The sequence below is a fragment of the Rhincodon typus genome, chromosome 36 (assembly GCF_021869965.1).
Source record: "Rhincodon typus isolate 14 chromosome 36, sRhiTyp1.1, whole genome shotgun sequence".
Taxonomy (NCBI): domain Eukaryota; kingdom Metazoa; phylum Chordata; class Chondrichthyes; order Orectolobiformes; family Rhincodontidae; genus Rhincodon; species Rhincodon typus.
In genome coordinates, this window is record NC_063367.1 from 8,280,387 (window position 1) to 8,308,341 (window position 27,955).

General features: G+C 45.5%; 1 protein-coding gene across 1 annotated transcript in view; it reads left to right on the forward strand.

Moving 5' to 3' along the window:
• Positions 1–27,955, forward strand: part of LOC109910698 (talin-2-like) — a 383,773-nt gene that overhangs the window by 225,090 nt on the left and 130,728 nt on the right. Inside the window, exons 2-15 of the mRNA XM_048617033.1 lie at positions 2,465–2,636; positions 4,349–4,446; positions 9,109–9,238; positions 12,866–13,018; positions 13,745–13,887; positions 15,088–15,215; positions 15,898–15,961; positions 18,253–18,357; positions 20,785–20,940; positions 21,776–21,877; positions 23,306–23,382; positions 24,088–24,268; positions 24,582–24,695; positions 26,473–26,581. Of these exons, the coding sequence (XP_048472990.1) occupies positions 2,501–2,636; positions 4,349–4,446; positions 9,109–9,238; positions 12,866–13,018; positions 13,745–13,887; positions 15,088–15,215; positions 15,898–15,961; positions 18,253–18,357; positions 20,785–20,940; positions 21,776–21,877; positions 23,306–23,382; positions 24,088–24,268; positions 24,582–24,695; positions 26,473–26,581 (1,696 nt within the window). The 5' untranslated portion in view covers positions 2,465–2,500. The remainder of the gene's footprint in view (positions 1–2,464; positions 2,637–4,348; positions 4,447–9,108; positions 9,239–12,865; positions 13,019–13,744; positions 13,888–15,087; positions 15,216–15,897; positions 15,962–18,252; positions 18,358–20,784; positions 20,941–21,775; positions 21,878–23,305; positions 23,383–24,087; positions 24,269–24,581; positions 24,696–26,472; positions 26,582–27,955) is intronic.

Below are 27,955 nucleotides of genomic sequence, written 5' to 3' on the forward strand. Positions count from 1 at the left end.
ACAGTGCGGCACTCCCTCAGTACTGACCCTCCGACAGTGCGGCACTCCCTCAGTACTGACCCTCCGACAGTGCGGCACTCCCGCAGTACTGACCCTCTGACAGTGCGGCACTCCCGCAGTACTGACCCTCTGACAGTGCGGCACTCCCGCAGTACTGACCCTCTGACAGTGTGTTACTCCCGCAGTACTGACCCTCCGAAATTGCAGCACTCCCTCAGCGCTTACCATCTCCCAGTGTGGCACTCCCTCAGTACTGACCCTCTAACAGTGCAGGGCTCCCTCTGTACTGACTGTCTGAAAGTGCAGGGCTTCCTCAGTACTGACCCACTGACAGTGCACTGCTCCCTCAGCGCTAGCCCTCTGACAATGAGACACTGAGTGAGTGCTAACCCTCTGACAGTGTAACACTGCACTGAGAGTGTCAACGTGGTTTATGCACTGATGTCCTCAAAATAAGACTTGAACCGATAAACTTTTGTCCCAGATCAGTGTGTGCACCCCACTGTGCTAAATGAATGTGGAATGATTGGTTTTGGAGGGTTGTGTGTAAAGTGAACCCAGTTTTAATTAAACAATCACTCTATTTTTCTACTTGGAGTGAAAATAAAAATTTCTCATCCTGATTTGGAATCACTATCTTCAAATAACTCTCCTCAAACACACATAATCCAGCCAGTCATGAAGCAGTCTGAGAATTGAATGCCAGATTGAAAATGTCACTGTGTGACAGGATGTGAAGTTGGAGTATTTTCTAGCTTCTACCTGTAAATGAAGTGGATTGCTGTAGACTGCTGATTCAGCATCCATCACTGCCTACAGGATAATATGTAAAATCAAGTTTTCCTGCTGTATTTCTCACCTCTCTCCATGAAGTATATTTGCTGGCATTATAAAATGTCCTGTTAGGTCATGGTGCAGTGGATACAATTCCAAGGCCCTCCATCTGTTTGCACCTCAGGGTCACTCTTAGTACGGAAGTATTGTTGACGAAAGACATGTTATTTGGTGCATTCTCCATGGAAATGCCTTGACCAATCAGAGTCTACTTGCCAACCAATGAGCACTGTCCTCTCACCCATTATGAATGTTGGTTTACCCCATGAATTGACAATCTTGTGAATTGTCCTGATGACTGCAAGTTGAAAAATTTCATCAAAATGTGTCTTTTTCCAGCAATACTCAGGTTCTGAACAACCAAACAACTATTTAGGAGGAGCATGTTCATTTTGATCCTGTTTCCAACTTTTCAGAACTTATCTGTCATTGTATGGTGCCAATCAAGCATATAGATTGAGTTCTGAGGAAGGGGCACCAGACCCGAAACGTTAACTCTGATTTGTTTTCTTCACAGATGCTGCCAGACCTGCTGAGCTTTTCCAGCAACTTCTGTTTTTGTTCCTGATTTACAGCATCCGCAGTTCTCTCGGTTTTTATATAGATTGATTTCTCTGAATTGGAATCCCTACAGTGTAGAAACAGGCCATTCGGCCCATTGAGTCCCCAACGACCCTCCAAAGAGCATCCCACACCAACCCTGTGACCCTGCAATTTTCTATGGCTAATCCACCTAGCCTGCACATCCCTGGACACAAGGGGCAATTTAGCCTGGCCAGTCTACCTAACTGCACATCTTTGGACTGTGGAAGGAAACCAGAGCACCCAGAGGAAACCCACGCAGACACGGGGAGAATGGAGTTGAACCCGGGTCCTGGTGCTGTGAGGCAGCAATGCTAACCACTGAGCCACTGTGCTGCCCATGGCTGACTCTCTGGATTTTGATCTGGATGACAGACTTTGCACACTCTATGGGTTAATTTCAGGAGCAACGGAAGTGTGAACTACCTGCAGGTTCCCTTTCGAGCTACTCACCATCCTGATTATTCAATCACGCGATGATGGCATTGCTGACTAGGCAGCATTTATTGCCCATCTCTAATTTGCCAGGGGGCAGTTAAGAGTCAACTATATTGCTGTGGGCCTGGAGTCACATGCAGGCCAGACCAGGTAAGGATGGCAGTTTCCTTCTCTAAAGGGCATTAATGAACCAGATGGGTTTTTCCAACAATCGACAATGGATTCATGGTCACCATTAGACTGTTATTTCCGATTTTTATTGAACGCAGTTTCTACCATCTGCCGTGGCAGGATTTGAACCTGGGTCCTCAGAACATTACCTGGGTCACTAGATTAACAGTCCAGTGATAATACACTAGGTCATTGCCTCCCCATTTGGAAATATATCACTGTTTATTTCAGTGTCACTGGGCCAAAATCCTGGAGCTCCCTCCCCAACAGCTTCCCCAAGGAAGGTAATGGTTCAACGTGGCATCTCACAGCCACCATTTCAAGGGAAATTGGAGTTGGGTGACAAATGCCAGCCTTGCCAGTGATGCCTACCTGCAGTGAAGGAGTTAATATGTTTGTATTTGTCCAATAAAGGATCTCTCTTGGTTTGTTTTCCCAGGTGTGGTGAGGGCCTGATCTCTGTTTACTTGGCACCATGGTGGCCCTGTCGCTGAAGATTTGTGTCCGCCAGTGCAATGTCGTCAAGACGATGCAGTTCGAGCCCTCCACTGTGGTTTACGATGCCTGTCGTATTATCCGAGAGCGCGTGCCTGAGGCTCAAATTGGCCAAGGTGAGACTGCGTGTCCTGATTGTTTATTCTGCCGCAGTTTCTCTGCTCGGCTTTCGTCCCAGTGGCACCCGTTATCACTCAATCCATACGCAATAAAGAGATGTAAGCACGGATCGTCCCAGTGCAGAAGTGAATGTATTGGTTATCCATCGGTGTAACATCTGCTTGGATTTATACATTGACCATTCATGTTGTAAAATGTACCCAAGGTACATCACAGGCCAGGCATGGAGCATTGTGTCAGGTTAAGGCAGGATAGAAGTTGTTTTTTTACTGAGGTGGAGAGGGAAGCCGAGTGGTCGACGGAGGGAATTCCAGGACTTTGGGCCTCAGCTGAGGTACAGCCAGAATTTGAAGCATTGTGGAGATCGCGGTGGGTTGTGGGTTGGGGATCAGGGTGGTTGTGGACTGCAGGTAATTCTAGAGAGTGTGTGATGTCCTGCAACAATTCCAAGACAAGGATGAGAATTGTCACATTGAGGTGTTGCTGGTCTGGAACTGATGGAGATCGTTTCCTGAGAGATGGTACAAACTGAGACAGGTAGCTTTGAGTGAATCCGCTGCTGTGGACCTGCTTAGCTTAAGAGAGCATTATTCATTTATAGATCAGGGTAAATGAATGTAAATATAACATAGAATCATTGAATGATAGAATCTGTACTGTGTGGAAGCAGGCCATTTGGCCCATACCAGCCATCCAAAAGTGCATCACATCCAGACTCACTCCATTCCTGTAATCCCACATTCCCCCATGGCTAACCCACCCAGCCTACACATCCCTGGACGCTATGGGCAGTTTAGCATTGCCAATCCACTTAACCTGACAATCTTTACATTGTGGGAGGAAACTGGAGCACCCGGAGGAAACCCACACAGACCCGGGGAGAATGTGCAACTCCACGCAGATAGTTGCCCAAAGGTGAAATCGAACCCAGGTTCCTGGCGCTGTGAGGCAGCAGTGCTAACCACTGAGCCACCATGCTGCCCCATAGAAATAAAAGGGGGAATAAGTTGGACTGGTGTATGAAAGAGCTGTTAGACTGTAGGTAATAAACTCTCTATTTGCAAGGAAAAGCATCTTAGTTTCTAACTCGTAGACTGGCTTGTCCAAGCTGACAGCTTTAATCTGTCTTTTGTTCAAGGAGGATTTCTAGATCATGGCCCGGTCTTAAAATGGTCCTTCCACTTGATGTGGGGGAGCGTGGTTAATCCTGGCTCCAAATGACCAAAGGACCAGCAAAGCGGAGACAACCCTCGAACTAAATTTCCACCTCCGTAAACATGGCCTTATGGCATTCAGGGCCAGAAGCAGTGAGGGCCTTAGGAGGAGAAGGGCAGTGGCAGACCAGGACTGTGGGTGGGAGGAGAATGGGGAGAAGACGTCAAGGGAAGACGGGATTTGGGAGAAAAGGAGTGGGCAGGTGTCAGAGGAGAAGTGAGCAGAGAAGGAGAGGGGAAAGACCAATTGAGGAGTGGGCATGGGAGACATGATGGGAAGGTGGGGAGGAGAGGGGAGCTAGACTGACTGTCTGTTCTGAGCCATACTTTGGAACAGACGCCAGGATAATCGGAGAAATGGTACAAATGCAAAGATTGTGCTTTTTTAGATTTCACGTTTTTTGCTTTTGAATGAGCTGTCGTTTTTGGATACAAATGCAAACTGATCCATCACACAGCTATTTTTTGAGGTCTTGTTTGCTTCTGTTTTACAGCCTCTGATTATGGATTGTTCCTGTCTGATGATGATCCAAGGAAAGGGATCTGGCTCGAAGCTGGCCGCACTCTGGATTATTACATGCTTCGGAATGGGGTCTGTCTAACCTTCTTCTCAGCTTTAAGAAATAATAAGATTGTCAGTCAGGATCACAGTCTGAAACACTTGTATGTACCAGAAACTGCATATAATAACACACTGGGCACTGTTCTTTGCAGCCAGAAAGAATGTGTACACAGACCGCATCTAATCCATTTCAGGGCAATGCCTTGACTGATCGAAGTCAACCCACCTTGTTTAAAATTTAAACAGAGCATGGCAGTTAACTGTCAGTCATAACTAGCTGCTTCATTCTTCATGACAACCAAAACAAAATCAGCAGTCTGCACTCAAAAAGTATTGCTTTCCCCTTGAATTGGTATTTCTTGCGAATTGTTCTGATGGGTGAAAGACAGTACAGTTTGACAGAATGTGTCTTGTTTTTTGGCAGCACTGTAGGCAGCTGTTGATGAAGAGCTGTAAATAAATCCCAGTCACCCTCCTCATATATTCTGCCTCTTGAATTTTTACTATCGTTTTCATAGTGTAACAAGGGTTAGACTGTTTGGTCAAGTTGAGTAGGATTGGGAAGAGTCCAACTTTATGGATCAGGTTTGAGAGTTACATCACAGCAAAAATGGTGAGAGCACATCACACAGATCTTCACAGTCATTTCTGTGTGAAGCTTCACTTGATATTGATGGCCAATGCATTTCATTAGAATTTCCTTGTGCTTCTAGTCTCCCATTCATAGAATCATACATTTGGCACGAGGCCATCTGGCCCATCATGCTGGTGATAGCTCTTTGGAACAGGCATCAAATTAGTCTCCCTTCCTTGCTCTTTCCCCACAGCCCTTCACTTTCTTTTTCCCTCTGGAAGTGTTTGTTCAATTCCCTTTTGTTGAATCTGCTTCCACCTTTCGCCCAGAGGGAAGGTAACAGATCACAACTCATTCAGAAATTTTATTGCCTCACGATGGCAATTTGCAACTGAGCGAACATCGTGGACCCAGAACGCGTCTCATTGACCCAATAAAAGCAAAATATTCATATTCCTAACAGTTGGTCAAACTTTGGTTCAAACACTCCCCATGGCATTGGCTAAGTGCCTGTAAATGTTTCTGGTTGGCCGAGGGGAGAGCTGCCAAATGCTATGAGTCACGCTGTGGAGTCCTGCCCAGAGATTTTACAAACTTTCCACTGGTTTCTTTTTGTAATTCAATCCTGATTGTAGTTTAATGAAAAACAATTCCTTTCCGATAGTGAACATGTGTGAGCCGGTGGCTTAGTGGTAATATCACTGAACGAATAATAATCCAAGTGATGTTCAGGTTCAGATCCCACCTTGGCAGATGGTCACATTCAAGTTCAGTGTAAATCTGCAATAGAAAGCTTATTTAATGATGACCATGTAAACACTGACGATTGCTGTAAAACCCCATCAGGTTCACTAGTGTCCTTTAGAGAAGAGAATCTGCCATTCTTACCTGGTCTGGATGACATGACTGAGGTCACGTTGCGGCCATACAGGACATTAGTGAAACCACTTTTGGAATACTGCTTACAATTCTGTTGGGATGTTGTTAAACTTGAGAGGGTGCAGAAAAGATTTACAAGGATGTTGCTGGGATTGGAGGGTTTGAGCTTTAAGGAGAGGCTGGATAGGCTGGGGCTATTTTCCCTGGAACGTCAGAGGCTGAGAGGTGACCTTAGAGAGATTTATAAAATCATGAGGGGCATAGATTGGTTAAACCAAGTCTTTCTCCCCAGCGTAGGGGAGTCCACAACCAGATGGCATTAGTTTAAGGTGAGAGGAGAAAGATATAAAATGGATGTAAGGGGCATCTCTTTCAAACAGAGGGTGGTGCATGTATGGAATGAGCTGCCAGAGGAAGTGGTGGAGGCTGGTACAATTACAACATTTAAAAGGCATCTGGATGGGTACATGAATAGAGGGATATGGGCCAATGCTGGTAAGTGGGACTCAGTCAGGTTGGGATGTATGGTCGGTGTGGATGAGTTGGACCAAAGGGTCTGTTTCCATGTCCGTGACTGTAGACCCACAGCAGTATGATTAGCTCTAAGCTGTCCTCAGGGCAATTAGGGATGGGCACTTAATCCTGGTCTAAGCAGCAATGCCCACGTTCCGTGAACAAATGGGGAAATGAAAAGGATTGAGATGGAAATTTTAAGTGAGGAATGTTGTGGGTGAGACTGCCTCCCTAGTGGGAATGAGTGCATATTAAATGCTGTGTACGGGTGGGTGTCTCTGCTAGAAACTGGGGTGGTGCTTGTGCGGTCGGTGAAGCACATGAAGGAGCAGAAAGCTTTTGTTGAACCTGTTGGGGCTGTTTGCCTAAAGAGCCGAAAAACAACAAAGTTTGGCTTTTGTGAAGAGGAAGAAGGGAACACTCGAGAGACATGCGAATTAGGGCAGTGCTCCCCAGTGTGACTCCAGTTTAAAGACACAGGGGATCCTGGGGGAGAAGGTTGGTTCAGTTCCTCAGTGAATGTTGTGGGGTGGGGTGGGGTGGGGTTGGAGATGTAGTTCACAGCTAACTGCTCACTCAGCATCTCAAACTAATCCCAAACCCCAGAGTCCCACCAAATCTGGGAGTGTTAAAATGGAGTCACAGCAGGGAAAAGTGAAAACTAAGGGAGGGGCGCGGTTCAGCATGGTGAAAATTGTTTGAACTAGAGGGCTTTGTTCTGAAGTTCAAAGGTCTGCCCAAAATGCATGGGGGTTTTGAAGAGTTTGCAAGCACTCTTGCAGCTCCTGACCCCAAAATCTCATGTGTTGAGGCCCCGAACTAGAAAGTTCAGGAAAAGAGGAGAATGTGTTAAGGAATCAATTGAGAAGCAACTTGATTTAATGCAAGAGCCTGTTGATAGCAACTGTTGGATTAAGGGTCACAAGATGGAGACACAGCAGTTACAGAACATAGTGAACAAGGGAGGAGATAGACGCCATGTGGAATGTTAGGTCGAGGGTGACTGACGCTATTAATAGGTGATGTCACATCCGCTGACTGTAACGGAGGAAGAGGGTCCAGAGTGGGGTGGAAATTAGTCACAAACATGGTGTCGACACAAGCTCCAAGTGAACAGTCTGTTCATCAGCAACTGAAGTCTATCTTTCACGTTGATGCAGAGGTTTGACCTTTGATCCAGACTAACTTCAAGCGAAGGATCCAATCCCAGCATGCATAGTTGTGTGTTGCCAAGGAAGTAGGCTGCTGGCCTATTGTTGAATCAGGTTACACAGCTCACAGGCCACAAGGAACGATTGGCTCCTTGGGTCAAGGGCTTGGAATCCGTGGCGTGGGAGGAATTTGACTGACAAATGAAGCAAACCTGCTTCAGAAACTCCACCTGTCGAAACAGCAGGAATGCCATTAGTGAGTTCAAAGTTATCATTCCATGCCTTCTCATTCCACTGTATCAGATGTCTCACTATGAAGGTTAGTGCTTGTGTTGGCCATTTATGTTCTCTCATTAATCCCATGATTAATGTTTGTTAAAGTCTTTCTTTCAGGTTAAGAAACAGGTGTTGGTTATAAAATGACAAACACAGTACTGGAGATGGGGGTGGGGGGGCGCAGTACTGGAAAGAGCTATAAGATTGAGGAGTCAATAAACTTCACCTATGCGGGAAGGTGTCTTATCTTCCTGTCTCACTAGCTTCCTTGGATGCAGGCTGACAATTTAGGTCAATGTCCGTGTGGCCATTTACTAAGACCACCTTCCCAATACCGCTGGGCTGCAGTTGTTTGTTTCTGAGCTAGTGATCTAGAGCTAACAATCTAGGGACATGAGTTCAAATCCCAGCACACAGCTGATGTCAGTTTAAGTCTGAAATAAACTTACCAGAATAATATGCAGCTATGTGTTTCAGACTCTTTAAATTTCTGTTATAATTGGATTTGTTTTATCTTCATTTCTTTTGAGAATTAAATTCCTCTTTTATTGTTAGAACTGAAACTGCAGTTTTGTGTGTTTGTATTTGAGTGAGATTTGAATTCTGTAAAACAGAAAAAAGTTCAACCAAGCCGGATTTCAACCTGGGATCTGGTTTGCTGTATAGTAACGTCAGTGAGAATCAGTACAAATGCTATAATGAAGAGTTAGATGGGTTATCTGTGTGGGTGTATGCCCAGAAATTAAACTGGGCCTGTAGCACAGGCTGTAATGTTAGCCTGAAATTCATACTGGGTGAAACAATGGGGAACTTTCTCACTTGGACATTGAACTGGTTCATGTACTTGCTTGAGTTAGAGGAACAAGATTCAGGCCCTATCAATACTTTATAGGACTATTTTAGCTTTTATTTGTTGGTGGGACATGGGTGGAGCTGACAAGGAGAGCATTTACTTTAAAGTGAGCAACTTGTTAGGTCCATTCAGCGGGCAGTTTTGAGTCAACCACATCGCTGTGGATCTGGAGTCACATGTAGACCAGACCAGGTAAGGCTGACAGTTTTCCTTCCCTAAAGAACCAAATGGGTTTTACAACAGTTGAACATGGTCACCATTTGATTAACTTTCTATTCCGAATTTTTAATAAATTCCAAATTTCGCAATCTGCCCTGGTGGGATTTGAACCCTGGTCCTCGGGATAAGGGCCTGGGGTTCGGAAATGCTAGTCCACTGACACACCTCTACTCAACCACTTTCCTGGGCTTTGTGACCGAACTTGTCTTGTGTGTTCTCCTGCCTAGGACATCCTGGAGTATAAGAAAAAGCAGAGACCTCAGAAAGTGAGAATGCTGGATGGGGCAGTGAAGACGGTCATGATTGATGATTCCAAGACCGTTGGTGAACTACTCGTCCCCATTTGCAGTCGAATAGGTTTGTAATTCTCCGTGTCGTTTTGACCAGTTTTAAATGGCCTGGTGGAGTGGCCTACCTGTTGCTTTCTTTACCACAGAAGGCTGTGGAGGCCAAGTCATTGAATCATGCAGCACGGAAACACACCCTTCGGTCTAACTCGTTCACGTTTCCCAAACTAAACCAGTCCCACTTGCCTGCGTTTGGCCCATATCAAGTCACTGAATATATTTAAGAAAGAATTAGATAGAAGCTAAAAGGTTTCAAGGGCTTATGGGGAGAGAGCGAGAGTCCGCATTGAGAACAGGGGCCATCTATGATCATGTTGGTGGAGTGGGCATGACACAACGGGCCGGGAGTGGATTGCGTTTTCATTTTACATGTTTTGTGGGACTGAGAATTTACAAATGTGGAGTCCTCGTTTTTAACACACTGCTTTTGAGTCATAGAGTCACACAGCACGGGAACAGACAGTTCGGTCCAACCAGTCCATGCCGACTGTGTTCCCAAACTAAGCTAGTCCCATCTACCTGCACTTGGCCCATATCCCTCCAAATCTTTCCTATTCATGTACTTATCCAAATTCTTTTAAATGTTGCACATGTACCCACATCCTCCACTCTCTTTCTAACAGATGTTGTCCCTTTTTCAGTTTTTCTTCTCTCACTTTAAAATTAAGCCGCCTACTTTTGAACCCTTCCACCTTCGGGAAAAGACTTTGGTTATTCACCTTATCTATGCCCCTCATGATTTTATAAACCCTTATAAGGTCACCCCACAGCCTCCTAACCTCCAGTGAATAAAGTCCCAGCCCATTCATCCTCACCTTCCACTCCCAGCGACATCCTGGTAAATCTTTTCTGAACCCTCTCCAGTTTAAAAATGCCCTTTCTACAACAAGCACTGAACACACGATATCTCAGGTTGTCAGTCACAGTTTGATATTCAGAGGGTTGGCAAGACGAGTGAAAAGCAGAGGCTAGGAACTGGTCTGAACCAGAAGCAACTGGAAACAGCTGGAAGTGGGTGTGGGGAGTGAGGGAAGAGGGCTCAGCTCTGAAGCCTCCCTCTGAAAATCCCAGAGGCCTTCCGTCTAGCTGATCTTGTGCTTCATCTCCACAGACTCTGAATGATAGTTGTCATTCCCCTTTTGCTGGGTACTCAAATCCTTTTCGGACAGTTCTTTTGCTCAGCCAGCTCGCTGAAGAATCCAGCCGCTGGAAGGCTCCCTCCCCCTCCAAGCTAATCCTTTATTGGTCATTTTCTAACCAGCATGATTTTAACGCCAACATTAGGCCATTCAGATTTAAATGAGAAAGCTCTACATTTATTCAGCAACTTTCACATCCTCAGGATTTCCTAAAGCATCTTAGAACTGACAAAATACTTTGTTGAAGAGTCATCACTGCTGTTATATGGGAAAGTACGGCAACAGATTTGGTCACAGCAAGCTCCCACAAACAGCAGCGTGATAATGATCAAACAATCTGTTCCAAGTCTATGTCGCGGGATGTGTATTGAAACAGAAAATAGAATGAATGGCTTTCTCAGTTCCGATTGTGCCCACTTTTGGTCTCCTTACTTGAGAAACGATGTAATTGGCACTGGAGGGGGTGCAGAGGATGTTCACTAGGTTGATTCCAGGGTTGAGAATGTTGGCTTATGAGGGGAGATTGAGTAGACTGGGACACTGCTCATTGGAATTTAGAAAAATGAGGCAGGACCTTATAAAATTGTGATGGGGATAGATAAGGTAGAAGCAGGGAGGTTATTTCCACTGGCAGGTGAAACTAGAACTAGGGGGCATAGCTTCAAAATAATGGGGAGCAGGTTTAGGACTGAGTTGAGGAAGAACATCTTTACCCAAAGGGTTGTAGAATTCCCTGCCCAGTGAAGCAGCTGAGGATACCTCTTTGAATGTTTTTAAGGCAAAGATGGATAGATTTTTGAACAGTAAAAGAATTAAGTGTTATGGTGAGCGGGCGGGTAAGTGGAGCTGAGTCCGCGAAAACATCAGCCATGATCTTATTGAATGGTGGAGCAGGCTCGATGAGCCAGATGGCCAACTCCTGCTCCTGTTTCTTATGTTGTTATGTTCACTCCACCAACACAACCATGGCTGATCCTAATGTCATACTCCCGTGCTCTCCCCATATCCCTTAACACCTTCAGCTTCCAGAAAACAGTCCAATCCTTTCCTAAATATATTCGGTGACTTGACCTCCACAGCCTTCTATGGTTGAGAATTCCACAGGTTGACCACCCTCTGAGCAGATGTCTCCTCATCTCAGTCTGGAATGGCTCATTGCATATCCTGAGGCCATGACCCTTTGTTGTGGACCCCAAAACCAAGGAAACATCCTCCCTCCATCCAGTTTGTCTAGCCCCTGTCAGAATCTGACATGTTTCAGCGAGATCCCTCCCTCATCCTTCTAAACTCAGGAACGTACAGGCCCAGTCATCCAACTCCTCCTCATCTAACAAAACTGCCCTCCCAGCAACCAGTCCGGTGAACTTTCACTCCCTCGATGGCAAGTCCTGGTTCCTGTGGTAAGATATACAAGGGCAGGACTTACACAGTTAACGGTAGGGCCCTGGGGAGCGTTGTCGAACAGAGAGACCTAGGGATTCTTTGAAAGCTGCGTCACAGGTAGACAGGGTGGTTAAGAAGGCGTTTAGCATGCTTGCCTTCATTGCTCAGACGTTTGAGTATAGGAGTTGGAACGTCATGTTGCGGTTGTACAGGATATTGGTGAGGCCACTTTTGGAGTATAGTTTACAGTTCCTGTTGCCCTGCTCTATATATTATTAAAATGGATGGGGTTCAGAAGAGATTTACCAGGATGTTACTGGGACTGGGGGGCTTTGAGTTACAAAGAGAAGCTGGATAGGCTGGGACTTTTTTCCCTGGAGTATAGGAGGTTGAGGGGTGACCTAATAGAGGTTTATAAAATCATGAGGACCATAGGTAAGGTGAATAGCAAGGGTCTTTTTCCCAGGTAGGAGAGTCCAAAACTAGAGGGCTTAGGTTTAAGGTGAGAGGGGAAAGATTTAAAAGGGACCCGAGGGGCAACCTTTTCACACAGAGGGTGGCTCATATGTGGAATGAACAGCCATATTACAATATTTATAAGACATTTGGACAGGTACTTGGATAGGAAAGGTTCTAAGGGAAATGGGCCAAACGCAGGCAAATGAGACTAGTTTAGTTTGGGAAACCTGTTTGGCGTGGACCACTTGGACCAAAGAGTCTGTTTCTGTGCTGTATGACTCTACGACTCTCATCAAAACTGCACTGAACATTCCAGGTGATTAGCTACGACACTGAGAAGAACTCCCTTGCTATTCATTGAAATATTGGGATCTTTGACCCCCAGCTCAGAGGGTGAACGAATCCTCGGTTTATCATCTCAACCGAAACCTCAACACTGCGGCACTGCCTTCTACCTGGAGTGGGATTTGAGTCAGTCTCTGACTGAGAGATGAGCAAGTTACCCACCGTGCACCACAACTGACACACAAGTGGTCACCCATGGCGCTTGACATTGAGGTCTCAGCATTGCCTTTGGTCAGCAGGGCACCCCCCCCAGCTTCCGACAATCTTTGCCCGGCCCCAGTATACATTGGTCATGTTTCTCTCATTTGCAGGCATCACAAATTATGAAGAGTACTCCTTGATTCAAGACATTGTTGAAGAGAAAAAGGAAGACGGAACAGCGACACTGAAGAGAGACAGAACACTGCACCGGGATGAGAAGAAGATGGAGAAGTTAAAAGCAAAGCTTCACACTGATGATGATTGTAAGGCGTGTTTGTTTAGAATGGAAGGTGGTCAGTGGGTTCTTCAAAAGTGGTGGGTCACTGATGGCATCTCGAATAAATTTGAAGTATCACTGAAAATGCAATAACTTAGGAAATAGTCTCAAAGCTTGTAGAGTTGCTCGCCAAGCCGATGTGTTTGATTGCAGACGTTTCATCACCTTGTGAGGTAACATCACCTCCAGAGACGCACTGACGATGTTACATAGCAGGATGACGAAACGTCTGCAATCAAACACACTGGCTCGGCGAGCAAGTCTACAACCTCATCCACAACCCGAGCTACAAATCTTCTCAAAAACTTTGAAATAGTCTCAAACAAAAAAAAACTTACTCAGATCCCAGAATTCCTTACGATTTCAAAATCTCCATGTTGGTTGAGTTATATTTTCGGAAGGTATTGAATGATTGGGAGTCTCCCAATTCCATTATCTGGGGGGAAGATCAAATTGGACAGGCAAACAGTGTTAGATTTCTTAAAAATGCGAGAAATTGAATAGTGCTTTCAAAGACCTGGCATATGCCCAGCGGGCAGAATGGTCTCTGTGAGAGGTTCTGTGATCTCCTGTCAGCTTCTTGTGAAGTTTCAGGCCTGGTTGAAGGCAATGGACTGGAGATGGTTTTTAATCCTCAAGGGGTTGGCCAAGGGACTTGATAGAGGGGGCAACATGTGAGGATGATGTTGGTTGATTTTTGTGTCTCCGACAGTGAACTGGTTGGATCACAGTCGAACCTTCCGAGAGCAGGGTGTCGACGAAAACGAAACACTGTTGCTAAGACGCAAGTTCTTTTACTCTGACCAGAATGTCGATTCCCGAGATCCAGTGCAGCTGAACCTGCTGTATGTCCAGGTACAGGATTCCTTTCACTCATTCCTTCACTGCATGGGGGCGCAAAGCGTTGAGCTTGATTAGATACCTGATAGTATTTTCACGGCCTTTGAGCTGAATCGCATTGTGGCCATTTTACAGGCGTAAAACAGGCACCTAAGCACATCTTACCAGGACCCTGTGCCAGTTCAGGCTTGAGCCAGTATCTAGGCCGGTTCTGAGGAAGGGTCACCGGACCCGAAATGTTAACTCTGATTTTTTTCTTCACAGATGCTGCTAGACCTGCTGACCTTTTCCAGCAACTTCTGTGTTTGTTCTAGGCCTCTGTCTCTGGGTTCTCCTCGAAGAACTAGAATTCCCATTTCCCACGAGACAAAAAAATTCACACCCTTACCAGTTGCTGTGGGAAAATGATTTTTTTTCACATCACCCTTTTTTCATCGGCACATCACTTTAAACATTTGTCCCTCTCGTTCTTGTTCCTTTTTTGATTGGGAACAGCTTCACCCTCTCTCCTCTATCCAGCCTGATCATGATTTGAAAACCTCTATCAGAAATCCTCCCAGCCTCCTCCTCTCCAAGGAGAACAGTCCCAACTTCTTCAATCGATCCTCATCAGTGAAGTTTCTCATCCCTGGAACCATTCTTGTAAATCACTCCTGCACTCTGTCCAGTGCATTCACATCTTTCCTATAATGACACGCCCACAACTGTGCATAATACTCTAGCTGACACTCTCGCTCCCATTATCAGTCTCACTCTAACTCTCTCACTCACAATCTTTCCCTCTCTAAGTCTCACTCATACTCTTTCTCTCTAACATTCACTCACTCTCTCTTTCGCTCTTTCTCTAATTCGCTCCCTCTCTAATTCGCTCTCTCTAATTCGCTCTCTCTCTCTCTCTAATTTGCTCGTTCTCTAATTCGCTCTCTCTCTCATTCGCACTCGCTCTGTCACTCACTTGCACTCTTTCTCTCCCTCTCTTTCTCTCACTCTCTCTCTCACTCTGTCCCATGCCCTCTCTTTCATGCTCTCTCTCTCACACTCACTCACACTCTGTCACTCTCTCTCACTCCCTCTCTCACTCATGCTTTCTATCTCACACTCTCTCTCTCACTCACTCTTGCTCCGTCTCTCTCTGAATGTGCTTTTATTTCTCTTTAAATAAAGTTGATGCATGTCTGTTGTTTTCTATTTCACTGGCCCTCTGCTGTTTTAAAGGCTCGAGATGATATTCTGAACGGATCCCACCCAGTCTCCTTTGAAAAAGCCTGTGAATTCGGGGGCATTCAGGCTCAAATCCAGTTTGGACCCCACGTGGAACACAAGCACAAGCCTGGATTTCTTGAGTGAGTTTCCACGTTTCGAGATGATGCTGGGTGTGTCAGAGATGTGACCTGTCGGGGGTGGCAGGGCTGTGGGAAGGTAGAGTCAAGTGACAGTATCTAACTCATGGGCAGGGATGGTTTTCACAGGATGTGGACATAGCTGGCTGGGCCAGCATTCAATGCTCGTCCCTAGTTGTCCCCCTGAGAAGGTGGTGGTGAGTTGCCTTTATAAACCACTGAAGTCCGTGTGCTGTGGGTTGACCTGCGATGCCATTAGGGAGGGAATTCCAGGATTTTGACCCAGCGACAGTGAAGGAACGGCGATATATTTCCAAGTCAGGATGGCGAGTGGCTTGGAGGGGAACTTGGAAGTGGTGGTGTTCCCATGTATCTGCTGCCCTTGTCCTTCTATTTGGAAGTGGTTATGGGTTTGGAAGGTTCTGCCTGAGGATCTTTGGTGAGTTTCTGCAGTGCATCTTGTAGATTGTACACACAACTGCTACTGAGCGTCGGTGGTGGAGGGAGTGGATGCTTGTGGATGTAGTGCCAATCAAGCGGGCTGCTTTGCCCTGGATGGTGTCAAGCTTCTTGAGTGTTGTTGGGACTGCACCCATCCAGGATGTGACAGGGAGGTATTTCTGACCTGGGCTATGCGCGACTGGTGATGATCGGCTTTAACTGTCTCTCACACCTTGTCTTCCAGTTTGAAGGAGTTCTTGCCAAAGGAGTACATTAAGCAGAGGAATGCGGAGAAGAAGATCTTTCAGGTACACGTGCAGTTTCACTCTGAACTGCCCTAGCACAGTGTAAAGCATCTCTCTGACCAACTGTCTTTCACACTGGAGCAAGGAGTGAACGAACGCTTGGAGAGGCAGTCACTGAAGGATGGTACTGGAGCCAATCTTTACACAGTCTGCCATTTATTTGCAGATTGAAACATTACAAGCACTCATCTCTGAACGCTATTACCTTGCAGTTTCAGTTGTGGCAGCGTTCCATCTGGTAGGATAATGGTTTACACCATTGAGTCAGCTCCAACTCCCCTGGTATGTGTCAGCAGGTCCATCGGGAAGATGGTAGGCTGGGGAAAAGGGGCCAGGATTCCCTGGCCTCTGTTTGCCCTGGGCTCTCTTCTCCACAGCTGAGCGTTTTGTTTCCCCCTTACTTCCTCCAAAACCCTTTCAGACATTCAGCCTCCAGGGCTTAGGGCCAGCAGTAATGGCCACTCCATTGTTAGAGTCACTGTCCACCATCTTCATCGCTCATTTGTAGGGTGTCCTTGTAGCAGAGGGATGGACTCCCAGAAGGTCATGGCCCACTGGCTAATCACCATCCAGAATGTCTTTGGTCACATGGTCACTATCTCTTTTTCAAACTTTATTCAGTCATGGGATGAGGGCATTGCTAGATAGGCCAGCGTTTATTGTCCACCTCAGAGGGCAGTTGTGCGTCAACCATGTTACTGTGGGTCTGGAGTCACATGTAGGCCAGATCAGGTAAGGATGGCAGTTTCCTTCCCTAAAGGACATTAGTAAAACAGATGGGTTTTTCCGACAATTGATTCATGTCATCATTAGACTCTTAATTTCAGTTCTTTTTAAAAAAAAGAGTTCAAATTTCACCATCTGCTATAGCAGGATTTGAACCTATGTCCCCAGAACATTCCCTCGGTCTCTGGATTAATAGTCTAACAATAATACCACTAGGCCATTGCCTCCCATCCTAAACATGGGTGTGCCAATGCAGATTTTGTGATGTGTGATGGAAGGGGCACATTCTAGGTTCTCTGAATTGGGGAATTTGTCTGGCCAAGAAATGCCAAGGAGTGTCTGTGACAGTGACAGTCTTACACATCGCAATTAATGACCATTTACACGTGTTTAAGTGAAATCTATTCAAGTCCACTATATGGATACAATTAAACACAATTAATATGAAAAAAAATGCTTGAGTGCTTCATCACCAGTTATTCCCTGTAATTCCATTTCCCTGTGCTTTCTGTATCTCAAGAGTTTTCATTATAACTGCATCCCTTGTCCCGCTCCTCATTGGTCACAATGAAGTTTGTGTTTAAACAAGGAGGTGATATTGCTAAATACGTACTTTAAATTTTCTCATGGGATGTGGGTGTCACTGGCTGGCCAGCATTTATTGCCCATCCCTAGTTGCCCTTGAGAAGGTGGTGGTGAGCTGCTTTCTTGAACCACTGCAGTCCATATGCTGTAGGTTGACCCACGATGCCATCAGGGAGGGAATTCTGGGATATTGACCCAGTGGCAGTGAAGGAACTGTATATATTTCCATGTCAGGATGGTGAGTGGCTCGGAGGGAAACTTGCAGGGGGTGGTGTTCCCATGTATCTGCTGCCTTTGTCCTTCTAAGTAGTATTGATTGTCGGTTTGGAAAGTGTGTATATATAAACAATATATCAGACTGTACATAGCTAAACATCAGAAACAATTCACCTAGGTTCTTGAAGTAATAAATAAAGAACAAGTTTATTTTGAACAAAACTGACTCATGTAAAGATAATTAATAAAAGATTTAAACTCTGCTAAATATATGTAGCTATCCTTCTTGAAAGGTAACACACATGACCTTCAAGTCCCTACAGTGCAGGGAAAGGCCATTCAGTCCATCAAGTCTGCACCAACCCTCCAAAGAGGGTCTCACCCAGAGTCAGCTTTCCCCAACCCTATCCCATATTCAACCTAACCTACACATCCCTGGACATTACGGGAAGGGTTTTTAGCATGGCCAATCCACCTAACCTGCAAACGTTTGACTGTGGGAGGAAACCAGAGGAACCCATGCAGATGCAGGGAGAATGTGCAAACTCCCCACAGTCACCTGAGGGTGGAATTGAACCCAGGTCCCTGGTGCTGTGCAGGCAGCAGTGCTAACCACTGAGCCACCGTGCTGTTTAGCAAGACAAAAGAAGTGTAGGGGGTGTGAAATTGTCAGGAAACATGAGCAAGAAGAGCGTTATTATCCAAAGAAGTTAAACAAACATTGCTTTAGCAAATACTTATTTTCTGATTTGTATCCTTTACGCTAGGAACACAAGAACTGCGGGGAAATGACCGAGATTGAAGCAAAAGTTAAATATGTTAAGTTGGCTCGCTCACTCCGAACCTATGGGGTGTCATTCTTTTTGGTGAAGGTAAGAATTTCTCCTGCTTCGCCAGTTTACACATGCTCTCAGTTACCAGCTGGCCCTCAGTTTGTGAAACAATGTGAGCTGTTTTAGTGTGTGTCAAACATTCAGTAAACTTTTAATGACCACACTTGAAACTATTATTCTTGGACTCCGTACTGTCTGCGTTTGTTTGTTGGATAAAGTGACTGAGTTGTTGGGAGCTGAAACAAAAAAGTAATGTCATAGAACACAGCACAGGAAATTTTTTTTATTTATTCATGGGATGAGGATGTTGCTGGCTCGGCCAGCATTTATTGCCCAACCTTAATTTCCCAGAGGGCTGTTAAAAGTCAACCACATTGCTGTGGGTCTGGAATCACATGGGAGCCAGACCAGGTAGTTTCCCTCCCTAAATGACAGTAGTGAACCAGATGGGTTTTTTCCCCCCTGTTTCATTAGACTCTTAATTCCAGATTATTATTTTTTTTAAATGTTGAATTCAAGTTCCACTATCTGCTGTGGTAGGATTTGAACCCAGGTCCCCAGAACATTACCGGGGTCTCTGGATTAATAGTCCGGTGACAATACCACTAGGCCATCACCTCCCCAGTAAAAGAGAGTAGGAGGAGACGATTCAGCCCATCGAGCTTGCTGTACCATTGGAAACAATCACAACTGACCTTGCTGAAACTGCTGAAACTGAAACTGCATTTTCCCACTCACCCTCCATATCTCTTGGTTCCCTGAAACTCCAAAGATTTTATTCACTATTGCCTTAAATTGCCTTAAGTGAGCAAGTGAGCACCCCATCTCAATGGGGTAGAGAGTTCCAAAGACTGTCAACCCTTTTGATCAAGTAATTTCTCCTCGCCTCAGTTGACTGGCCCATTATCATGAGGCAGTGGTGTCTATATTACAAGAGAAACCATTTCTGTGTTGACCCTAGTAAGCCCCCTCAGAATCTTGTTTCAATGAGGACTGTTAATCTGTCTCTCCCTACAGAATAACCAAACTTCAGACATGATTGCCAAAATAATTTAAGTTTAAATTTTGTTAGCAATTGCTAACTTTTTCTGTTTAAGCCTGTTTAAATGGAGGTCTGGATGAACAGTTGGGCGCATTTGTTCTGTGGGTTGTAGTTTGGAGTTGTTGACCACGATTGGTTCGTCAAAAATAAGCACGTGTCAGTGATGCCAATCACCGATTTCACTCACTGATGCCCTTCTGGGCAGTAGGGGATTCTTGTGATGCGCTTGTAGTGTCCCTACCACTGAGCCAAGAGGCTTATGTTCAAGTCTCAATTTGACAAGACGTGAAGAACAATATTTTTGACCAAGTTGATAAGAAAACATCTGTAATAAACAACTCCATTGTTAAATTGATAATTGAGGGATTTTGTGGTGCAGTGGAAGTGACCCTACCTCTGGACCAGAAGGCCCGGGTTCAAGTGTCACCTGCTCCAGAGGTGTGTCATATTATCTCTGAACAGGTTGATTAGGAAAACTTCTCTCTCTGGGCAGTCTTACAAAATTGCACCATTTTTAAATCCTTCACTTGTTGGCCCCTTATAAGATGACGTGCCTCTGTGCCAGGCGATGAACTTCCTTCGGCCTGTACTGTCATCGACCCAAGCCCATGCCTTAGCCAAACTCTCTAGTTCCAGTCTTGTCCCCCCTTTTCCCTCATCGTGGATTCAATGATGATAATGCCATTGAAAAGATGCAAGGAACGACTAGAGAGATTGGGCTTATTCTCCTTGGAGCAGAGAAGATTATGAGATGTCCTTACTGAGGAGTTCAAAGTTAGGAACAATTTTGATAGCGTAAAGAAGAAAGTTCTGTTTCTACCAGTTGGTATATCGGTAACTAGGGGTTCACAATTTCAAGATTGTCAGCAAGAGAGCTAGGAGTGAGATGAGGGGAAAGTTCTTCACTTGGAGAGTTGTTAGGATTTGGAATGTACTGCCTGGGAGAGTGGTAGAGGAGGATTCCATAGGAGGTTTCAAAAGAGAGCTGGATATATATTTAAAAGTGGTGAAGTCAGAGAGCCACGGAGATAGGGCTGGAGAGTGGGTCTAGCTGGGCGTCTCTTTCAGGAGCCGGTACAGACACGATGGGTTGAATGGCCTCCTTCTCTCCTGTAACTTTCAGTGATTACATGATCGTTTCCGTGCCTGGGACCTTGATTTCAGAGAAGGGCCCAGGGCTGCTGTCTGCAAGGTCTGATGGGAGGAAGTGATGGGGTGGCCTATGCTGTGAAGAGTCAGCTGGGGAGGTCGGCCATCTTTACAGGAAGTGAGTGGGACAGCCCAGGGAATGGAGAATTCTGTCCAATGTATTTGGAAAACAGTTTGGAAAGTCTAAACACTGCATTGGAAGCAAACCGAGCAGGATTGGCACTGGTGTAACGTCAGGTGGACTGTACATATGAATGGCATTTTCTTTCTTCTAGGAAAAAATGAAGGGGAAGAACAAGTTAGTTCCACGACTCCTGGGCATTACCAAGGATTCAGTGATGCGCGTCGATGAAAAGACCAAAGAAGTGATGCAGGAATGGCCCCTCACAACCGTCAAACGCTGGGCAGCCTCTCCAAAGAGCTTCACTCTGGTAGGATACTGGAAATAGTTGTTCTCACCACCCGCAGTTTCTGAGCTGTTGGTCTCTGGGCCTGACCCGGCTTGTTTGCAGAAAGGTCACGAAAGCTGAGAAGCTCCTTGTGCTTTCGTTTTCCAGGCGAATGGCTGCGTTGCCTGATCCAGGAAACCCAGGAGATCCCAGACAGTTCGATTAGCTCCTGCAGACTGCCAAAGACCCAGGCTTTGGGTCCACAGCTCCTTTAAGCACTACGTACACCATGACAGCTGTGGAGTCTTCTTAGTGGTTTCTTCACTCCCCACTATCTGCAAGGGCCCCCGACATAGGTACAGGGCGACTGGGTGACCGTCCGTTGCTGAGAGCCTGAGGTGGGAGCAGGCCATTTGGCCATAGTGTCCACACCAGCCGTCTGAAGAGCATTCCACTCAGATCCACCCCCCACTTACCCTGTCCCTATAACCCTGCATTTCCCATATTTCCACAGCTTGCACATCCCTGGACAATACGGACAATTTAGCATGGCCAACCCAACAGCTTGGGACAATGTAAAGAACTAGGAACAAAAACAGAAGTTGCTGGAAAAGCTCAGCAGGTCTGACAGCGTCAGTGAAGAGAAAATCAGAGTTAACATTTCGGGTCCGGTGACCCCCCCTCTTCACAGATGCTGCCAGACCTGCTGAGCTTTTCCAGCAACTTCTGTCTTTGTTCCTGACTTACAGCAGTTCTTTTGGTTTTTATTTTGTAAACAATTAGGAAGCAGCTAACGTCTGGGCTGAATGTCCTCTGGAGTACATTTTTCACGAGGCACTTGGTGTAAGTAGTCACAGAATTCTGTCTTCCTCTGTAGGATTTTGGAGAATACCAGGAAAGCTACTATTCTGTTCAGACGACAGAGGGTGAACAGATCTCTCAGCTAATCGCTGGTTATATCGACATCATCCTCAAGAAGGTCAGTACACTTTTTCTAGGACAAATTGAAAACAAAAAGGCATGCTGCCAATTGAAGCTCATCATTCTAGTAACCCAACCTCCCACCGTTCTCACGTTCCTAAGCTTTCTGTCCTTGCCAACTATCAGCCAAACGCCTATCTCTCTTTCTAATGTCCATTTAATTCCTCTACACCCTGTGGCCCCATGTTTGAGGCTCTCTGCTTAGTTCCTGCTCTGCCTTAGCTCTGAAACAGCCCAAATCCAAGTTTGATTCCTTGTTGCTTTTGCCTTTGCTCAGCTTTTTAAACAGTTCACCAGTCCATCATCCTCCTCTGGTCCACGGCAGGACGTTGCCCTCTCTCTCCCACTCTTGCCTGTCTCTAAACAGCTGTCTTGCCACAGAAAAATGTCTTCCCCAGTTTTCTGAGTGTTGTCCAGTTGCTCGGTTCCAGAACTCAGCAATTCCTTTGCAACAGTTATAATTGCAATTTTGGAATGTTTTAAACCACTAAGAAAAATTTACTGTGACTGATTAGTTTAAATTATTACTCTTCTGGGCCAGAGCAGTTGATTGGTATTGCTTTAATTATTATCAGTTTGTTAAACTGCCATTGGTAATTGGCAACTAAATCGTCTGTGCTTACTTTAATGGGTAAATAATGAGCAAAATTCAGCAGGATTATCACACAACACCAAAACAGACCCTTCGGTCCAACCAGTCCACTCCGACCATATTCCCAAACTAAACTAGTCCCACCTACCTGCACTTTGCTCACATCCCTCTGAACATTTCTTATTCATGTACTTATCCAAATGTCTTTTCAACATTGTAACTGTACCCGCACCCACCACTTTCTCTGGAAGCTCATTCCACACACGAACTAAAAAAGTTGCCCCTCAAGTCTTTTTTAAATCTTTCTCCTCTCACCTTAAAAATAAGCCTCCTATTTTAGAAATCCCCCACCTTAGGGAAAAGACATATGCCATTCACCTTATCTATACCCCTCATGATGTTATAAACCTCTCTAAGGTTACCCCTCAACCTCCTAATCTCCAGCGGAAAAAAATCCAGGCCTTTCCTTATAGCTGAAACCCTCAACGTTTTCAAAGACAAGGACTAGATGCTGTTGTGTAAAGACCAGTTGGTTGTGGGTTGTGTTATTAAATGACTATTTAAGATTGGGGTTGATAGATTGTTGAAGGGGAGGGATGTGTTTTACAGAGACAGGGAAATGGAGCTGATGGGATTGGGATTGTGGCTCACGTTTGAGACCAACACCAATATCGATTGGTTGGGTTGAAAGAGCCTGTTTCTTGGTTGTATTTTCTGTATAATTATGTGAGATTCCCAGAGAAGTCTCCAGATTCTTTGGTTAATCATAGTGAGAGTGATAACGGTGTGTGTTTGTGATGTCTCTTACACTTCCTCCTTCCTGTCCCATTGTAGAAGCAGAGTAAGGATCGATTTGGACTGGAAGGAGATGAAGAGTCAACGATGCTGGAAGAATCGGTTTCTCCAAAAAAGTAAAGAATCAGAACTATTAAACTGTAATTATTCTTGCATCGCTCCTGGCCAGAAAATACAGAAACCTTCCTACTAATTTCCAGAATACACTGAGATCTGAAATGTTAAGTGAGAGAACGAGCATATTTCCCTCGTTACAAAATCTTCATGCGATTTGACTTTTCAAAACCGATTGTTTGCTTCAAACTAAATTGTGAGCTCCGTTTTGGGCAGGTGGGGAGAGCGGAGGGGGGTCAGCTCTGAGTCAGAATGTGGTGGGTTCGAGTCTCACTCCAGGATTTGAGCTTGTCATCGTCAAGCAGACACCTCCCTGAGGGAGTGTGATGTCTTGTTGAGGGGGAGGCTCCTCAGAGAGTTTCCCCGTCTTTTCCTCCCGCGGTGGATGTGAGAGGTCTCCTGGCCCTGTTTACAAGATGTGTGGCCATCCCTCGTGTCCCGGTCTATGGTTATCTCCCTATCCAACGTCACTAGTAACTGGTTATTGTCGCGTCACTGTTCGTTGGGAGCTTTCTGTTTGCAAATTGGCTGCCGCGTTTCTTGCAGCGACTGCGTGTTGAACGTTCCAGGATATCCCGAGGTGGCAAAAGGCTCCATGTAAATTCAGAGTCTTTCACTCTGACAGCGGTTGAAATCCCCCCACCACCTCCTCCCACCCTCACTTCCCCAGCGACTAACTCCGCTCTCTCCTGGGCTGCTCTCCGCAGATCCACCATATTGCAGCAGCAGTTTAATAAGACGGGGAAGATCGAGCATGCGTCCGTGGCGCTGCCTGCTGTGATGAGGCCGGGCGCCGGTGGGCCAGAGAGCTTCAACACGGGCACGATGCCAGTTCCGCAGCAACAGATCCTGAGTGGGCAAATGCACCGGGGCCACATGCCCCCACTGGTAGGAACCTGGAATTACATTTCAATCCGGTACTCCGTAAGAACTCACTTCACAGTTTGTCGTCGAGTCACAATGCATTAACAATAAAGTATATTTATTGCACTCATTCCTTTGGAAACTCTTTACTTTGCCTTTCGGATTCAGTCTCTTTATCGTTTATTTTTAATAAGTTAAAGGTTGTGCATATTTGTTTTAGAATAATTTCACTGTCGATTCAGGCACTGATATACATTGATTAATATGCATCTTTTATTTTTGGAAGAAATGTATTACTTGATCCTAACTGGCTTTGCTAATTTGCTCTGCATAACAGACGTCAGCACAGCAAGCATTAATGGGAACCATTAACTCCAGTATACAGGCGGTTCAACACGCTCAGTCTGACCTGACTGAGATAGATAATTTACCCCCACTCGGGCAGGACATGGTGAGTCTGATTGCTCCTGCTTCTTGTCCCTCCTTGTTTCAAATGATAATTGTACCCTTCAATTTATTCTCATGTAGGAAGGCACTGGGCCCGATTTTATTTATTGTTTAACGTACTCTTGATGGAATGAGTTATTGAGCACACTTTTGTCCATTAGCGGGGACTCTCTTCACTTGTGGGTCGAGACGGTGGCATTGCGATAATATTGCCCGTGTCTCAGGTTAATGTTCTGGGGACATGGGTTCAAATCCTGCCATGGCAGATTGTGAAATTCAAATTCAGTAAAAATTTGGAATTTAAAAAGGAAAGCGAGCCTAATGGCAACCGTATAACGACAGTCAGTTGCTGTTAAAAACCCACCACGTCTTTTTAGGGGAAGGAAACTGCCATCCTTACCTGGTCTGGTCTACACGTGACTCCAGACCCACAGCAATGTGTTTGACTCTTAACTGCCCTGTGCAGTGTCCTGGCAAGTAATTGAGTTCACGGGGATATTAGAACTTAAATTTGAATTAGTTTTTTTGTCAAACTTACTGAAATGATTAGAGTGAAAAGTTGACAAGTTGCCACTTACGGCGCCATCTTGGGTGTAAAGGTACAGATTCTTAAGTGGAAATTCTTAGGGAAAGATATTTAGCAAAAAAATCTCAAATTTACCAATCCTGACTAAAACCCCGTACACTGGATAAAGTGAATTTGTAGCCCTTCCTGATGTGAGACTGATCTTGTAGTTCTCTCTCCCAGTTGACAAAGCCAAGGCTTTCAGCTTGAATTCAGGTCATTCAGGATATGAAGCTCAGGAGAGAAATGCGAAGGGGACTTGTTTAATGGCTCTTGGACAAGGAGATATTGCACTCTGACAGCTCCTGTCCTGCTCGTCCGTCCCATTTAATATCCCACTCATCTTGTTCCCAATAGCCCATTGGGAAGATAACGTCATTTGCACTGACTGTCGAAATGGATTGGATGGAATGCAGTGTTGTGTTTTTTTATAGATAAAGATGTACAGCACAGAAACAGATCCTTTGATCCAACTCGTCCATGCCGACCAGATATTCTAAATTAATCTAGTCACATTTGCCAGCATTTGGCCCATATCCCTCTAAACCCTTCCTGCTCATGTACCCATCCAAATGCCTCTTAAATGTTGTAATTGTACCGACCTCCACCACTTCCTCTGGCAGCTCGTTCCATACATGCACCACCCTCTGCGTGAAAAAGTTACTCCTCAGGTCCGTTTTAAATCTTGCCTCTGTCAAAGCTATTCCACATAATAGGTCTCCATGAGAGGTCTGAGAGCTGGCAGAGCAGTATATATTTGTTTTTAAAGGCAGCCATGAGTTATCAGATATGACTGGGAATGGGATTTTATTTATTCATTTACAGAACATAGGCATTGCTGGCTAGGCAGCATTTATTGACCATCCCTAATTGCCCAGAGGGCAGTTAAGATTCAACCACATTGCTTCGGGTCTGGAGTCACATGTAGGCCAGACCAGATAAGGATGGCAGTTTCCTTCCTAAAGGACATTAGTGATCCAGTTGGGTTTTTCCAACAATCGACAATGGATTCACGGTCATCGTCAGACTCTTAATTTGAGATAATTATCGAATTCAAACTCCACCAGCTGCCGTGGTGGGATTCGAACCCGGGGTCAGAATGGGTTGAACAGCAGCAAATGTCTTGTGGGTGTTCCCTGCCGTAGATGGCAGTTACTCTGGGATTGGAGCCATTTGCATCCTGACTACATTGCTGCTGCTTTCCTCCATCCCTCAGGCATCCAAGGTGTGGGTCCAGAACAAGGTGGATGAATCGAAGCACGAAATCCACTCGCAGGTTGATGCGATCACAGCAGGGACGGCCTCCGTGGTCAACCTCACGGCTGGTAAGCCCTTGCTATTCTGAGCGCCGAAACCGCGAGTTTAAACCAGTGAAAGCAGCTCCCTGTTGAGTGGCAACAAAGGTAGAAGTTGCTGGAAAAGCTCAGTGGATCTGGCAGCATCTGTGAAGAAAAAGAAAATCACCCCCGGGGGTGACCCTCCCGGTTCTCTGCTATCTGTACCAGCCCACTTGCTACCTCCTGCTGTCTTTGTCCCACCAAGTGATGGAGAATGAAACCTGGCGCATTAGAACATAGAACAGTACAGGCCCTTCGGCCCACGACGTTGTGCCGACCTATTATCCTACTAAGATCAATCTACCCTGCATGCCCTACACTTTACTATCCTCCATGTGCCTATCCAAGAGTTGCTTAGAAGTCTCTGAAGTATCTGACACATTGAATATAGATATCATCGGGCCCAGACGACTTATCCACCTTAATGCCGTAGCACATTCGCATGCTCCACACAAATCTCAATGTCCTCCATATCCTTCTCCTGGGTAAATACCGATACAAAGCACTCATTTAGGTTCTTGCCCACATTCTCTGCCTCCAAGCATAAGTCCCCTCCTTTTATCCCTGAGTGTTCCTACCTTCTCCCTCATTATCCTCTTGTTTTTAATGTACCTATAGAATGCCTTGGGATTCTCTTTAACCCTACTTGCCAAGGTCATTTCATGGCCGCTTCTTGCTTTCCTAGTTCCCTGCTCGAGTTCCTTCCTACTTTCCTTGTATTCCTCACAGGCCCTGTCTGATTTTAGCTTCCTAAATGCCTCTTTTTTTTGCCTTTTGACTAAATTCTCAACCTCCCTCGTTATCCAAGGGTCCAGTTGGTGCATTTGGAGACCCGCGTTCCTATTTCGCTGGCTTTGAACTGATTTGCCAATCACTGACATCCAGCTCTCCCCCTCAGGCAGTGGTCAGTATTTCTACCATCCAGACGTCTGCTAAAGCTGAAAGAAGACCCAGGGAGGCAAGAAGACACACTGAAAAGTGAAGATTTGTGTCTTTCACCAAAAGCCTTATTTGAAGATTGGTGTGCAAGATAGAATATTAAACCCCGAAATGGCCAAATATTTATTTACTTACAGGACGCTATACACTGTACTTCAGCTTAAAACAAAGACATCACAGAGTGTCACCCATTCCAGTTTAAAGCCATCTGTAGGGCAGAGTGTAATCAATAATTCCAAGGAAAAATGTGACATTGATGTATGAAAGTGGCATGTGTTTTGTTCTTACACAGGCAGGAAATTAGTGTGACAGGGAGTGGGGGGCTAGTGTGACAGGGAGGGGTGGGTCTATTATGATGGGGGCTAGTGTGATGGGGTCTAGTGTGACGGGGGCTGGTATGACAGGAAGTGGGGGGGCTAGTGT